Here is an 11,423-nt window from a genome sequence, read left to right on the forward strand (position 1 = left end):
ATATCACCTTCACTTTGTTTTATTATTATTGCCACATGTCTACAGCTGTAAAACACAAAACGTTACATAACAAAAGGTATGTTCAATGTTCAACCCTCCCTCCCCCACTTCCTTAAAGTAGTTGGTGACTTGGTGTGTCTGTTGTGGACTTGTGTACTATACTCTACTGGCTTGTAGTCGTAGACCAAGAATAGAATCACATAAAATAAAATAAAAAACACATATAATACATTTAAAAAGAAAAAACCGACCGTCCGTCCGTAGAGTAGACTGTGGGGAAATAACGGAACGTTTGACCGATACGGAACTATAATGTGCCAATTGTGTTTACACGGAGCGATTTGCCCGCCCGCCACTAAGGCAACGTTTATTGGTCGTTCGGCTTTGCTTCATTTCCTGAAACATTTGATATTGTTTTCTTGTTGCACTCTATGGTTGTACTCAGTCAGTCACTTAACTTCAGCAGTTAGTTTTTATATTCACGCAATAAAATAATCGGCCAGTGTAAAATGACGACTTGTCCGGATTGTGGCTCCTCCAACATCAGTGACGATGGCTTCTATTCCGAGCATCATAAGGTCTGCGTTGACTGCGGCTCTGTTTTACATGAAGGACTTCTCACAATTGACTTCAATGAGGGCACAGGTATGGCATTTCTGAGACATGCATGTCTTAAAATGTTTTGATGAATTGAAAATGAGACGAGGAGGACCCTTATGTAAACAAGTCTTTGTGCTTTTTCTGGTTTTATCCTCTTATAAGCAGATTTTGTATTGACCAGACCTGTACTTTACTTGAACTGTACCTGTAACTGTCCCAGCAATGGGTATTTTGTACTTTTCTATTTCTATTTTCTATTTCTATTTTCTATTTCTATTTTCTATTCTATTTTCTATTCTATTTTATTGCTTACCTTTCGGAAAATGTATATGTGAACATTATGAAGGTTTATTTGGGGTACATAATAAATGCATGGTGATATAGTGCCATCTACTGTGCTCTGGTTTTGTGGTCTGTCTGGTTCATGGGCAGGTTGAATTAGGCTCGCTTTTATTGCTATTGTATTGTTTGTTTACATTTCATTGTGTTTGTGTACATATTGTGTTTCTTCACTCAACAAGGACATTCATATTGCATTGTTTCATTGTATTTAAAAGTATATTATGTTTTTGTTGCAGTTTTTCACGGTTGCCACTTGGGAAAATAAAAAGCCCTCAGTGAGATCAGTTGGAACGGTGTCTTATTTCTGCCACGGATAAAGATGGTTTAGGAGCAGTTATAGTACCCAACCCCCATTCTACAAATTGTTAATACAATTCTCAATCAGTCCTAGCCCTCCAAGCAGAACCCAAATGCTACTGAAGTTTCTGACATTTGTTCGACCCAGTGCATTGGGTCCTGTTCCACGTCGTCCATGCCACCTGATTAAAACATTTACTGGCTCATGTTTACATGTTTACCGCCTCCCCGCGCTCTTTGACGATATTCTTCAGTATGAGGCTTTCTGAATATGTAAAGTATAAGTACCCATACATGCCGCTGCGAATATCTCCTGTGGCGCGGAAGCCGTTAAGTATTTTTAATATATGTTTGCCCGATTTGGAAGCTTGGATTCTTCTTTTCCTTCCTTGTTTATTGACACCTCATTGTACCGCCTATCTGGCTAGCTAGTGGCGCTATAGCTATGACACAGCAGATCAGAGGCAGGGACGTAGCCTCACAAGCCAACCGCACACCGGGAGGCGGTACAATAAACGGTAAACAAACAAGAAGAAATAAAGCGACCAAATCGGTCAAACAAAGATTAAAAATACTTAACGGCTTCCGCGCCACAGGAGATATTCGCAGCTGGATGTATAGCTACTTAAAGTTACCGAATTCAGAATAACTCAAGGAAAATAATGGCGTCACATGCCGCGGGTCCTATTTTAGAGAGAATCTCCACTTCCGCATATAGGAATTTCCATACGAAAATACAGTAGTGAGCAGGGACCCAACGTAAAACTCAACAACATATCAGAAAAGTTTTACGTAGGGTCCCGAAAGGGGCTAAATCAGTCCAATAGTGACAACTACGTTTTCTAGTGCTGCACACAGTAAACTCCTCACTCCGAGATATAAAGGAAGGTGACAGTGTTTGTATACACTGACTCCATAATTACAAATAGATAAATTAACACGGAGGGTGGAGGCTCTTTCAGTTCACCATAACCTGCCATATCTTAGTGTTGTCCCCATGGTTCCATGTTTCATAAAATAATGGGATATTTGACATAGTTATGTGTACAAGACTAGATGTCTTTACTCTCTGATGGTCTTTGAGTCGAGGTGTCTGTAAATTTATGTTTTAAAAATTATCATACTTGTTTTTTGTTTTGTTTTTTTTACCCATAGATGTCGGATACAGTCACAGTACAGCTGGGAAACGTCCCTGTGAAAATCTGATTAAAGGTAAGATTTACCAATCAATCTAAGATCTAATCGATGCTGTCAAGAATTTGCGCCTTATTTTCATGCACTACTAACCCATTCTGACCGGGCACCCATTTTGGTGTCAGCATCATGTTATGCTTTAGCTATTTAAAAATAGCAGATCTACAAGCTCATATCGCGCCACCGAGTGGCGCGATACGAGCTTGTAGGTCTGCTATTTTTGAAAAATCGAAGAGCGACTGACATTTCTAGAATCTGATCTCAGGGTCAGAATGGGTTCATCAGACCAGTGTGTGTCCGGCGGAAACCTCGTATGAATCTGATCTCAGGTCAGAATGGGTTTATATGTCTGTATGCTTCATTAAGGCCTGCAGCGAGTGACTGCGTTATGCCGGGTCCTCCGGCTCAACAAGGACACGGAGGATCTCTCACAGAAGTATTACAAGCAAGCTTATCAACATCAGCATTTCATCAAAGTCAGTTTGCTGAAGAAAGAGGCTCTGGTTGGCTGCTGTGTGCTGGTCAGCTGCAGACTGTACAACTGGCCCATTGCCATGGGAAGCATCGCTGGCCTGCTGGAGGCCGACCCCTTGGTGATGTCAGTGGTGTACCAGGAGATGGTCAAGTTACTACACATTGAAGCTCCAGCGGCTGGTCTCACTGACATACTGGCAACCTTCGTCCAGGAGTAAGTATAATGCAAGGCTGTTATAAAAAACAAGTGTGTGTGTGTGTGTGTGTGTGTGTGTGTGTGTGTGTGTGTGTGTGTGTGTGTGTGTGTGTGTGTGTGTGTGTGTGTGTGTGTGTGTGTGTGTGTGTGTGTGTGTGTGTGTGTGTGTGTGTGTGTGTGTGTGTGTGTGTGTGTGTGTGTGTGTGTGTGATTATTTACATTATTTCTTTGATAGGTGAGTAAAGTGAGACAGTTAATCAAGAGCAGAGCAAGGAGAAGCATGCAACATGCAAGACCAAGGCCCAGGCCATAGCGTAACGGTCTGGGCACCGGACTGGTGATCCAGTCGCGGTGTGCCGCGGGTTCGACTCCCGAACCCGACACGGCCTTTACCGCATGTCATCCCCCCATCTCTCTCCCGTTTCCTGTCAGCCTACTATCTGTCCCTTAAAAAACCAATAAAAGGCGTAAGCCGAAAAAAAACAAAAAAAAAAACATGCAAGACCAAGGCAGATCAGTGAAACAATAGCATCCACCGGCTGTTTTCCACGGCACCCACCCCTCTAGACCAGAAATCACACAGGCTGGGGCAGGCTATGCTAGACCTAATGTATTTGATCCAAATACATTCTCATTGCGCTAACCTAGATGGTGAAGTGATAGTGAAATTCAAAACTCATGTTGATGACGAGGACCCACTGGAACCCCCACAGAGAGCCCTGGCCTGAAGGTCTCCAGGCCCCACTGAGAACCATTTATATAAGACCTTTATTGATCCTGCAAGGGAAATTCAGTCACAAAAGTTAGCAGCTTAACATTTAACAGTTATATGGCAAGAAAAGTATTGTAGATACATCAGGGTAAAAGACACCACACTCAAAAGAAACACCATCAACTAACAGGTGGTATTTAATCAATTTCGGATGACCTCGAAAAATAAATCTTCTAAATCCTAACTCTGGGTATGATATATGATAAATAGTAATATTCCTGAACTATCCTGTTAATGAGGCTAGTGGTTTTTGAAAATGGTAATATTCCTGAACTATCCTTTTAAGGAGGTTAGTGCGTTTTGAAAACATGTAATTGTTCTCTTCATTTCAGTTTCAAAATTGGTCCTTCTGACGTTCCAGAGGAATTTGCTGAGAACAGCAAGGACTTGACAAAGCGTGCTGTGGCCCTGGCGGAGCTGGCAGGAGATTCCTGGATAGTGACAGGCCGCAAGCCCCTCCCCATCTTGATGGCAGCCATCTTCCTGGCCTGGCAGTCCCTGAGGCCCACTCAAATTCGCCTCAAGTATACACTGGATAAGTTCTGTCGGCTGGCCAAGGTGAAAAAGAACGTGACGGCGATGAAAAGAATAACTGAAATCAAGGATGTTCTTTGTAAGCTAGGCAGAGAGATTCCTTGGGTAGTGGAGGATGTGACGCCAAATAATGTGATGAGACTGGTGGGTGACATCCTAGAGAACCGGAATGCTCTGTTAAGGAGTGCGCTACGATCACATGAGAACACACTCCCACCCACTTTAGAAGATTCTTCATCTGGAAACCATATACATGTGGAGGAGGAGGCACCACCCTCCCAAATCTCTTTGCAGGTGGAGCAGAACACATCTTGTGTGGAAAAAGATCCCTGCACTAGTGTTGAGCAGCACGATGTCGCAGCCAGTCAGGAAAAGCAGGCCTCGGCATCGCATTGGGGGAAGAGAGCATTGTTTGCTCCTCCCTGTGTGAAGAATTGTAAGGTCAGGAGAGTTGAGAGGCCAGTGATGAAGGAGGTAACTGGTGATGAGGATATTTCAGACAGTGAGATTGATACATATCTCCGCACTCCTCAGGAAGTTAGGGACTTTGCTTTGGCAAATAATATGTTCTGAGGATGAACAATCAGAGGAAGATTAAAAACACTGATCTGAGACAATTTTGTGAATGGTACTGCTTTATAATTATTTTTCATTCGTTATTGTATTGACTTATTTGCTCTTATTTCACTCCTTTTATACATTTGAGACAAATTATTGTCCCGGGATCGGGACTAAAACCTGCAACGGGCTGTCAGGCTACAATGTAGTCTAGAGACAAATTCTGCGTTATTTGATTGTGTGGAAATACATGAAACTCTTGTTTAGAGAGAGAAATGCACTTTAAATTCAATATAATGCACTGTGAGCAACAATTGTTAACAATTGTCAAACGTAATTGTTGCATTAGATTAGTTTTTCTACTTCCATGACTTTGTTAGTCTTTGTACAATTGTTTTCACATTGAACAAATTCAACATGTCTGTTCAAGTTAGCAGTATTAGAGGTAATCTGCTCTCATGTGACAAAGAATGGTGCATTTGTGATATCTTTGTTTCCTGGTATAACATTTTATTATGAAACACACCAACACTATGAAAGTATTTGATGCAGTTTTTTTCTTTGTTTTTCCATCCGACTGAATAATCGGGGGGGAAAAGACCAGAGTAGCGTTGCTACATAACTCATTGTTAAGTCACATTTTACTTTCTACTTGTAGTCGGGAGCCAATCAGTAGCTTAGTATGCAAGTGACTGGGCAAGAAATGCACAAGTAGCTGGAAATCCTCCCAATTTGTAATTGCCAATTCTCTGAGGTCAGACCTCTAAGAATAAAAGTCACTTAGTCATCACACGTAGCCAGTTACATTTTTTTAAACAGAGCTTTTTATATGCGTTTGCAGGGTTGTCCACACGCAAATGCATTTTTGGCCAAATAAAATAATCTTTAAAAGAAATCAGGCCACTGTACATTTAAAAAAAAAAACTGTTTAGTTTTTGGCTGGCTACGTCACTTTAGCTACGGTTGTCATGTGGATGAAGAGATTTTTGTAAACTGGGCCGTGTAGACGCAAAGATTTTCAGAAACTAAAACGAAAAAGCTCAGTTTATAAAAAATACCTGTGTATATGTGTGGACGAAGCCTTAGTCATGAGGTTAGGCCAATCATAAACAACTATTCAACTGAACCATTCAAAACACAACTGAATGGAACAGATTGGATCTGAACTAGTCACATATTATTATGCTAATGCTAGCCCAGACAGGGAAGATGGAGATGTCGCAAATATAATGGAGGAAATTTGTTTTAAAATGGGGAAGTTAAATTACAGGTATTTTACTGTTAACATAATAGATGAAAAGTCGTCTTATTTAGTTGTCCACTCCCTCAGTTCACCCTTGGCATGGCACACTCAGGGTTAATGTATTGCCAAGACATGAATAAAGATGAAGTGAAATGAAACAAACCTAGTGTCATTTTATGTGTGTATTATGAATGTGAACAATGAATGAATCTACATCCAAAATAATATTTAGTATTGTGTTGATGTGTGGTGAACCGTCGTTTTTATGTCAATGGCCCATCTACAAGCTCACACGTTGAGAGCTTTTAGAACAGCTGTTTTAGCCATATTTGACAAAGTATAAAATAGTGCGTAAGTGCTTAAACTGTTCCTAATTTTGCCGAGGACCCCCTGAAGGCCGGAACCCCCTCCCTTGGGTGTCCCTGGAACCCATGTTGAGAACCCTCAAGACGAACGCGGAGAAGGTACTCATCATGGGCATGGCAATGGCGTGGCTAAAATAATTTTATAATATGAATAATTCATTGTAACTTAATTACTAGCTGTAATATAATTATATTTCTTATTCTGGGGAATTCTTGTACAAAAAAGTAGTTAAGACACGGCGGTGGCTCAGGGGTAGTGGCTGGATGGTAACTGCAAGGTTGCCAGTTCGAAGACTCTGAACTCCAAATTGCTCCTGATGTGCAGGTTGGTGCCTTGCATGGTTTCCGCCGCCATCGGTGTGTAAAATGGTAAATGGTGCATTTATATAGCGCCTTTATCCAAGGCGTTTTACATAGATTGTGCATTACATTCACCCATTCATATGATTGCGGCGGAAGCCATGCAACGTACCAACCAGCATTTGGGGTTCAGTGTCTTGCCCAAGGACACTTCGACATGTAGACAGGAGGAGCCGGGATTCGAACCGCCGACACATGGATCATTGGACGACCTGCTCTACCTCCTGAGCCACAGTCGGTGTGTGAATGTGGGTGAATGTAATGCACAATCTATGTAAAGCGCCTTGGATAAAGGTGCTATATAAATGCACCATTTACCATGTACTAACAACTTGAATCTGAGGTATTAAGTTATAGCCTTTAGTTTTTTCTATCCACATGCCTAGTGTGTATGTGAGAGAGCGGGCACGTCCAATGTCTCAGAAGTCACCACAAGAGAAGGAAGTTGTGAATAAGAGAGAACTTGCAAAACCAGAAGCATTACACAGATCTATGTCTAAAAGTAACTATTACAGATACTTTGCATGGAATGCAGGGTATTTATTTAAAACAAATAAAATGGAATTGAAGATATTACATCCTAAGCCTTATATGAAAATACTAATACATAGGCTACTGTACATTTTTATATTTCAGTTCATATAAATAAAAAATAAAAAAATCAAATGCATTCGTCTGAGGCCATATCTAAAAGAGTCTACTCTCCCTTGTCCTCTCTCTATATGCAGTGTTTCTCATAGTCACAACCAATTCATACAACCTTTCATAAAAAACAAAAGGTTTTTTGGGAAACAAAATGTAAAACAATTCAGAAAGACTTTTAGAAACATAAAAAGATACATTTTGACGACACGTTGTGAGCATAGGTAGATTGACTACTATTTTTGGCTTAGGTAAACTTATATTCACATGCAGTATATATAAGTTTGGGTCTCGGTGAGACACCATATTTCCCTTTAGGGTCTTGAGCTGAAAAGGTTTGGGAACCCCTGCCCGGTTCACAAAACCCTTGTGAATCTATCTGTTTAAGTGCCAGGGACGTCATCCCGTATCTAAATCAACTATGCACTGAGTGCCATGCCCGTAAAGACGTATTAAAAAAAAAGAAAAAAAAAAAGGTTTTTATTTTATTTTTTTTACAATTTTTTTCTTTTTTTTTACATTTTTTTTAAAACGCCCTTTTTTTTATAATGGGAGATCTGGCACTCAGAGCCTAAACTGGTGACCACTAGGTGGCACTGAAGGATCAAATTAGGATAATAACAGAAGGATAACATAAACATACTGTAACATAACATATCCCTATTATGGTTCCGTGGAACTTGATAGTGCAGTACAGGCCGGGATAACATTACTTCTTATAGTACTCGTCATCAGTCACAGGGATGGGGTTGTCGTAGGCCGCTGCCTCGAGGTCTTTCGCCGGTTTCCTGCGCATGTCTTGGGGTGGCCTTGGGGGAGGGTTCTGAGGAGGGCTTTTGATACCGTCTCGCTCCGGCTTTCGGGTGTCCTTCTTTGGAAGTATGGGCTCCCAGTGTTCACCTCGAATTGCTGCCTATAAAGCAAGACGACCAGGAAGTCACTAACTGCTACACAAACATATCCTTCAGTTCACAGAATGACTGCTGCACCCTGTGGCCCAACCACTTAGTACTTTCCCTCTAGCTCCCTTTCCCCTCACAGCATACATGGTCTTAAAGAATCATAAATGTGTTATCTTAAGTATCATTGAACTCCGTAAAGGAACTATACAAATGAAATGCATTACTATGTATTAATAATATTTAATATAATAAACAAAAACTAAAAAAATACAAAGTGTAAAAATACAGACAGAGGAATAGGTGTTACTTAAACTTATGGTTACGTTTTAACTGAGTCATTTTAAGTAATACAATGGATGTCATCCAGCTGAACTTTGTCTTAATCATACAAATTGTGTAGCTGGTATTATGCCACCCACTTGTAATAATGTTTGTGAGTTTAACCAGTCACATTCTTAAAGGCAAGGTTTCGTAAAGATACATGACTCAATAGAGCTTCCAACAAGTACAGGAACCCTTCCTTGTTCCTATTTCCTTGTTTCAAATTAACCTTTAGTAACTTGCCTTATTCATAAGGTGAACTTTGTAAAAATGTGCTCCCAACGGGAAAGAATGCTTGATTGAACTGTGATCCTTTTGAACGATACATAATTTTGTCTCCACCAGGCCGAAGGCATGGAGAGAGTATATTTTGCACTCCGTCCATGTGTGTGTGTGTGTGTGTGTGTGTGTGTGTGTGTGTGTGTGTGTGTGTGTGTGTGTGTGTGGGTGGGTCCGTCCGTCCGTGTGTGTGTGTGTCCCTCCGTCCGTCTGTGTACAGCTAATCTCCGGCACTGTTAACCCGGTCAATGCCAAATTTTGCACACACACTCCCTGAATGCCAACGATGAACCTCTGCCCCAAATTCTCCAGAACGGCCTGTTATAGCGCCACCAGGAGGCCGACTTTTGAAAAACACATTTGTTGATATTACTCCTCCAGATTCTGTCCAAAGTTCCCGCAAATCGTTACACACTATCTCTATAGTCATGTGTTCAAGACGGATCTGTCCGATATTTCATATTCCATTCGAATTGGCTAACATTGGCTTTCAAAGTTTGCAGGATTGCCCCGTTTTGAACAAAAACCCTCAAATCATGAACGCAGCGTGCAATTTACGTGAAAGCTTTCACAGACTTTCCTACTAAGCTGAGGAATATATCCCACCCTTGTTGTGTTCCTTGTTTTTTCTACTTATGCATTTTCTGTTTTGTAACGTTCCAATAGCTGCCTATGAACTATATATGGATGCAAATGAATATATTCGCGCTAACCTCAGCATGTTTACATCTTTGTTTTACACTGATGTTGAGTAACATGCTGTCTGATTTCTGAACTGGTGCTGGCTTTTAAACTTACCAGTAGGTAGATGAGGCTGGCGATGCCGAGGCAGACACATCCAAGTACAGTAGCGAGTATAAAACCACAAGGGACAGAGAGTCTGTGGAAGAAGAAAGAAAAGTTGATCAATTAGAATAACCAATAAGTGATCAATTGATCAATTGACATTTACACAATGGTAATGATTAATAGGAATGTCAGCAAAAAAAAGCGAGAGACAATAACACAACTGTGTCTTTTTTTGGAGAGAGAATGAATGAAAAGAATGCTGCCTGGCAAGGAAAACACTCACAGCAGGAAAAAGATACTAGGCCTACTCACGCTGCATGTAAAAATGCTCTGACATAGTAGTTCCTGGTCAGCGGTCCAAAGCCTTTTACCACAATAGTGAAGCAGTGCTGACCCCTAAGATGACAATAGAAAGGTTGTTATAGTAAGTACAGTAGTAATTCCATTTAGACTTAAACATCCTGGTGACCGCCAGAACTCAGTGGGTTAAATGGATTGATTGATTGATTGAAGTATTTATTAACAGTTTGCAGAATTACAGTACATTTCAAGCACAACTCAATACAAAAACTGCCAACTGTGAGTGGACGACCCAATAAAGCATTACACTTGTTTACAAGAGGGTCCAATTCCACCATGTTCAATTCATCATAGATGATCACTTACGTTCTCTCCACACTAGTTCCCCTAACTCTCTTGCTTCGTGGGTACTCCAGTAGACACACAAACGCACCTGCAGCTCTGAGCTTCTGTCAAGGACAAACTCTCAAGATAGGATTTTATTGTTTTCTGTAACTGCACAAAGTCAACCCTTTGTTGAGGTGTTTTGTTTCATTATTATTCTGCATATTGTAATTACCGGTATTTAAATTCCTATGTGTAGACCTATGTGTATTTGTAGGATAGGCCTATTCATGTAGGCTACTTTGTAAATGTGTTTATTAATGCGTTGGATGAATTGTCTTGTCTGTACTTCTCTGGAGTGATGATGACATTAAACTAATTTATAAATTATCGTATGGTTTACAATTTGACAGAAAACCTAATTACATCAGAGATGAAAAAGATACATTGCATAAGCAGCAAATTCCCAGCCACGGAATTGTCCAGCTACCGCTGCGATTCCACATGCAACGAGAACTGAAAAGGGAAGTGGTAAGACAAACATAGAGACACGGTTTAACTTAAATCATTCATAATCAGTAAAGTCTTTAAAAGATTTTGTTCTGTTCAAATTCCGACTTTAACATAGCATTACTAAATTCATATTTATAAATTGTGTATAAGGACAGACTCACTCAATCCCGACGCCAGAGCCTGTTCATTGGCCCACATGGCCCATTCTATTTGCCCCATCGCGTCTCCAACAGCAGACAAGACCCTCCAAACGCGACTGAAAGCAGGTGGTGATTATAGCCTATACTGTAATGAGGAAGTTAACATACTTATACTTCTACTTTTCATCACAAAGGTAGGGCAAAACAGGCAGGCCTTAGTTGGCCAATCCTCATTCCTATCGTCATTTCCCTCTGCCAGTGCAGTGCAACCCCCCCCC

At 40.8% G+C, this 11,423-nt stretch overlaps 2 protein-coding genes across 3 annotated transcripts; one reads left to right on the forward strand and one right to left on the reverse strand.

The window, feature by feature from the left end:
- Positions 1–281: 281 nt before the first annotated feature.
- Positions 282–5,760, forward strand: brf2 (BRF2 general transcription factor IIIB subunit). 2 transcript variants are annotated; one of them, XR_014568916.1, is made up of 5 exons: positions 282–645; positions 2,395–2,451; positions 2,800–3,121; positions 4,208–5,070; positions 5,116–5,760. XR_014568916.1 is itself a non-coding variant. In XM_083759122.1 (4 exons), the coding sequence occupies exons 1-4, from the start codon at positions 510–512 to the stop codon at positions 4,980–4,982; spliced, it is 1,290 nt and encodes a 429-aa protein (XP_083615248.1). In that variant the 5' UTR covers positions 282–509; the 3' UTR covers positions 4,983–5,760. The 2 variants fall into 2 exon arrangements, 1 of the variants encoding a protein (XP_083615248.1); XM_083759122.1 differs by having other exon boundaries at positions 4,208–5,760.
- Positions 5,761–7,460: 1,700 nt separating this feature from the next.
- Positions 7,461–11,288, reverse strand: cyba (cytochrome b-245, alpha polypeptide). The gene is made up of 7 exons (XM_083759117.1): positions 11,167–11,288; positions 10,939–11,008; positions 10,535–10,609; positions 10,181–10,264; positions 9,878–9,959; positions 8,175–8,490; positions 7,461–7,952 (listed from the first exon to the last, which is right to left on the reverse strand). The coding sequence occupies exons 1-6, from the start codon at positions 11,222–11,224 to the stop codon at positions 8,287–8,289; spliced, it is 573 nt and encodes a 190-aa protein (XP_083615243.1). The 5' UTR covers positions 11,225–11,288; the 3' UTR covers positions 7,461–7,952; positions 8,175–8,286.
- Between the last annotated feature and the right edge of the window lie 135 nt (positions 11,289–11,423).

This window comes from Protomyctophum parallelum (genome assembly GCF_964188405.1).
Source record: "Protomyctophum parallelum genome assembly, chromosome: 2".
Lineage (NCBI taxonomy): Eukaryota > Metazoa > Chordata > Actinopteri > Myctophiformes > Myctophidae > Protomyctophum > Protomyctophum parallelum.